The sequence below is a fragment of the Geospiza fortis genome, unplaced genomic scaffold (genome assembly GCF_000277835.1).
Source record: "Geospiza fortis unplaced genomic scaffold, GeoFor_1.0 scaffold4, whole genome shotgun sequence".
NCBI classification, from domain to species: Eukaryota; Metazoa; Chordata; class Aves; order Passeriformes; family Thraupidae; genus Geospiza; species Geospiza fortis.
Window position 1 is genome coordinate 197,864 of NW_005054475.1, and position 4,586 is coordinate 202,449.

The window sequence follows — 4,586 nt, forward strand, 5'->3', positions numbered from 1 at the left end:
TCATCCATCCATCCATTCCATCCCCCCACCCCCCCTCCCTTCATCCATCCCTCCATCCCTCCATCCCTCCATCCATCCATCCATCCATCCATCCATCCATCCATCCATCCATCCATCCATCCATCCATCCATCCATCCATCCCTCCATCCCTCCATCCCTCCATCCCTCCATCCATCATCCATCCCTCCATCCCTCCATCCCTCCATCCCTCCATCCATCCATCCATCCATCCATCCATCCATCCATCCATCCATCCCTCCACACTTCTGCTGCTGTCCCCCTGGGATCCCCCTTCTCCATCACCACTGGGAGTCCTTGGAACCTCAGCCCCATGGCTGAGCTGTCCCCCAGGCAGGACCTTCCAATCCAGGACCTGTTACCCCCACCCCAGGCAGGACCCTCATTCCACAGGGGCCACCCATGGCCTGGCCATCCCACAGCCCCATAACCCCGTGGTTGGTTTGGGTGGGAAAGCTCCCTGTGGGATCCCTTTTTTCCCCCAAATCACCTGTTTATGGGTTTTCCCTCCCTGTCCCCAGCGGGAGCTGAAGGAGCAGCTCCAGGGGCTGCAGGAGAGCGAGCGTGGCCACACGGAAGCCCTTCAGCTCCTCAAGAAGCAGCTGGCTGAGACCAAGGTACGTGTGAGGACACCACTGTCACCCCTGGGACCCCCCCCTTTTCCCCAGCCCTTCACAGCCCCCCAAAGCAGAATTGGGGTCAACCTCATTGCCACCCCAATGACACCCTGACCCTCCCCAGCCTGCTTTTGGAGCTTCCACACACTCCAAACTGGACAATTTCATGGATTTCCCCCATTTTTTCCTTCTGTGGTCCCCCAATGGGGCTGTTCATCCCTTGGTGATTTCCTGCACTGCTGCTTTGATTTATCTTTTAAATTAATTTAATTAATTATCTCTTCACTCAGGGGTTCAATGTCCAGTGGGGTTCAATTTTCTCCCTCTCCCCCCCAGCAAGTGAGGTGGGGTTTTTTTAGGTTTTAGGTTTTTTTTTTTAGTTTTGGTTTCTTGGGGTTTTTTTCAGGGGTTTTAAGGTGTAATTTGAGGGATTTTAGAGGGTTTTAGGTTTTTTTTGGGGGTTTTTAAAAGATCTCTTTAAAGGTTCTTTAAGAATTCTTTAAGAACTCTATAAAAGTTTTTTGTAGGGTTTTTTCAGGGTTCTTTTGGAGATTGTTTTAAGGTTCTTTGGAAGGTTCTTGTAGGGTTCTTTTAGGTTTCTTGGGGAGATTCTTTAAGGTGCTTTTTTAGGATCTTTGGGAGGTCCTTTTAGGTTCTTCAGAAGGTTCTTTTAGTGTTACTTTAGGGTTCTTGGGGGATTCTTTTAGGGTTCTTTTAGGTTTTTTTGGGGAGGTTCTTGTAGGGTTCTTTTAGGTTTCTTGGAGAGATTCCTTAAGGCGTTTTTTTAGGATCTTTGGGAGGTTCTTTTAAGTTCTTCAGAAGGTTCTTTCAGGGTTGCTTTAGGGTTCTTGGGGGGTTCTTTTAGGGTTCTTTGTACGGTTCTTTGGGAGGTTCTTGTAGGGTTCTTTTAGGTTTCTTGGGGAGATTCCTTAAGGTGCTTTTTAGGTTCTTCAGAAGGTTCCTTTAGGGTTACTTTAGGGTTCTTGGGGGGTTCTTTTAGGGTTCATTGTAAGTTTTTTTTGGGGAGGTTCTTCTAGGGTTCTTTTAGGTTTCTTGTGGGGATTCCTTAGGGTGTTTTTTAGCATCTTCAGGAGGTTCTTTTAAGTTCTTGAGAAGGTTCTTTTAGGGTTACTTTAGGGTTCTTGGGGGGTTCTTGTAGGGTTCTTTTAGGTTTCTTGGGGAGATTCGTTAAGGTGTTTTTAGGTTCTTCAGAAGGGTTCTTGGGGGGGTTCTTTGGGAGCTTCTCCTAGGCTTCTTTTAGGTTTTTTGGGGAGGTTCTCCTAGGGTTCTATTAGGTTTTTTGGGGAGGTTCTCCTAGGCTTCTTTTAGGTTTTTTTGGGGAGGTTCTCCTAGGTTTCTTTTAGGTTTTTTGGGGAGGTTCTCCTATGGTTCTATTAGTTTTTTTTGGGAGGTTCTCCTAGGCTTCTTTTAGGATTTTTGGGGAGGTTCTCCTAGGCTTCTTTTAGGGTTTTGGGGGAGGTTCTCCTAGGCTTCTTTTAGGTTTTTTGAGGAGGTTCTCCTAGGCTTCTTTGGAAAGCTCTTTGGGTAGTTCTTCTGGCATCCTTTCAATCCATTTTTTAAGGGTGCCCTACCGAACCCACCCTTGCAGCCCCTTGTAGACATTTATTTGGGGATTAAGGAACTCCTGGACTGACCAGCCGAGCTTTGGGCGCCCCTAACCCCCCCGTTGCACCCCAAGTCCTCAGCCAAGAGCCTGCGTGCGACCATCGGCGAGGCGTTTGAGCGGCTGCACCGGCTGCTGCGGGAGCGGCAGAAGGCCATGCTGGAGGAGCTGGAGGCCGACACGGCGCGCACGCTCAGCGACATCGAGCACAAGATCCAGCGCTACAGCCAGCAGCTGCGCAAGGTCCAGGAGGGCACCCAGATCCTGCAGGAGCGCCTGGCCGAGGCCGACAAACACGTCTTCCTGGCCGGGGTGGCGTCCCTCTCCGAGAGGTGGGTGGCGGTGAGGGGATGGCGGTGTCACCCGTGTCACCCCCGCCTTGGCGCCGTGTGTTCTGATTGGAATTCATGCCAATGTAGCTGGATGGAATGTGCCTGGCTTGTCTGGCCCTTGCTGCTTGACCAAAGGTGGCAGCTGTGGTGGTTTCACCCCAGAGACACTTCTGGCTGGCTGGGTGTGTCGTGGTATCACTTGGGACAAATCCAGGCACGCAGGAGCTCAGGTTTACTTCTGGTGGAGAAGCTTTAAGGCGAGGTGAAGGAAAAGGAGTCAGGTTCTGAGCTTTATTCTTGGCCTACAGGCCTCTGAATGCAGCAACAGCTCCAACAGAACTCCCCAAACTGCGTGGTTGCTGTTTCTTTTAACCCCGGGGAGAGGGGGAGGGAAGGGGTAGGGAGCCACCAACCAGGTAAGTGGGGGGAGTCTCAGGGGACAAATGATACCTGGATGGCCCAATGTCCCCCAGGGCTGAAAGGCATCTTTTGAACTCTGCCTATCCCTTCTGGAATGCCAGGATTGACAGGCAGCACTCAGCAGGGGACAAGGGAGGGGGAAAGGAGAGGTCATTGGCACCTGGGGGAGGACCAGGAAACTGAGGCAAGCTATGACATCACATGAAACATGTTCTTCTCTGCAGGCTGAAGGGGAAGATCCACGAGACCAACCTGACCTATGAGGACTTTCCCACCTCCAAGTACATGGGCCCGCTGCAGTACACCATCTGGAAATCCCTCTTCCAGGACATCCATCCTGGTGAGGGCACGGGGATGGGGGAGTAGCAAGGGGTGGGGAGGCCACCAGGGACAGGAGCACGCCAGTGAGGGATGGGGAAGGGGACATCACATGTCACTGACAAGGGATGGGGACATTGCTGCCGAGGGTCTGGGACATCAGTGATGAGGAGCAGGGACACACCAGTGAGGGACAGGGAACTTCACTGAGGAGCTGGGGCTATTTAGCCTGGAGAAGAGGAGGCTTAGAGGTGATCTTACTGCTCTCTACAACTTCCTGAAGGGACGTTTCAGTTTTTTTGGGGAGGTTCTTCTAGGGTTCTTTGGAGAGCTCTTTGGGTAGTTCTTCTAGGATCCTTTCAGTCCATTCCTGAAGGGAGGCTGCACACAGGTGGGGTTGGGCTCTTCCACCGGGCAGCACTGACAGAAGCAGAGGACATAGTCTCAAGCTATGTCAGGGAAGGTATAAGTTGGATATTAGGAAGAAAATTTTCACCAAAAGAATAATAAAGTACCAGAATGCCCTTCCCAGGGAGGTGGTAGCATCACCATCTCTGGGTGTGTTTAAAAAAAACCTGGACATGGCACTTGGTGCTGTAGTCTAGGTGAGGTGTTAGGGCAGAGGTTGGACTCAGTGATCTTAGAGGTTCTTCCAACCTCATTATTCTGTGATTCTGTGACAAGGGATGAGCGTGAGGCCAGGACACCCCAGTGAGGGATGGGGAAGGGGACATCGCCTGGGAGGGAACGGGATGTCACTGGCAAGGGATGGGGACGAGGGTTAGTGCAGCCCTTGCAGCATTGCTGCCAAGGGTCTGGGACATCAGTGATGAGGAGCAGGGACACACCAGTGAGGGACAGGGGACATCACTGACAAGGGATGAGCATGAGGACAGAACACCCCAGTGAAGGATGGGGAAGGGGACATCACCTGGGAGGGAGCGGGATGTCACTGGCAAGGGGTGGGGACATTGCTGCCAAGGCTCTGGGACATCAGTGATGAAGAGCAGGGACACACCAATGAGGGACAGGGGACATCGCTGACAGAACACCCCAGTGAGGGATGGGGACAGAGCCGCACTGGTGACGTCCCCGTGCCGGTTGTCACCGCGGTGGCGCAGAGCACCTGGGCTGGCTCCGGGGCTGTGCTAACCCTCGTTCCCCCCCTGTCCCTGCTGTGGCAGTGCCAGCAGCGTTTACGCTGGACCCCGGCACTGCCCACCACCGCCTCATCCCGTCGGACGACTGCCACATCG

General features: G+C 52.7%; 1 protein-coding gene across 1 annotated transcript in view; it reads left to right on the top strand.

The window, feature by feature from the left end:
- The window catches only part of TRIM62 (tripartite motif containing 62), an 8,860-nt gene that overhangs the window by 3,642 nt on the left and 632 nt on the right, over positions 1-4,586 (top strand). Inside the window, exons 3-6 of the mRNA XM_031062964.1 lie at positions 541-636; positions 2,336-2,592; positions 3,237-3,352; positions 4,515-4,586. The exon at positions 4,515-4,586 is cut by the window's right edge and continues 632 nt beyond it. Coding sequence (XP_030918824.1) covers positions 541-636; positions 2,336-2,592; positions 3,237-3,352; positions 4,515-4,586 — 541 coding nt within the window. The remainder of the gene's footprint in view (positions 1-540; positions 637-2,335; positions 2,593-3,236; positions 3,353-4,514) is intronic.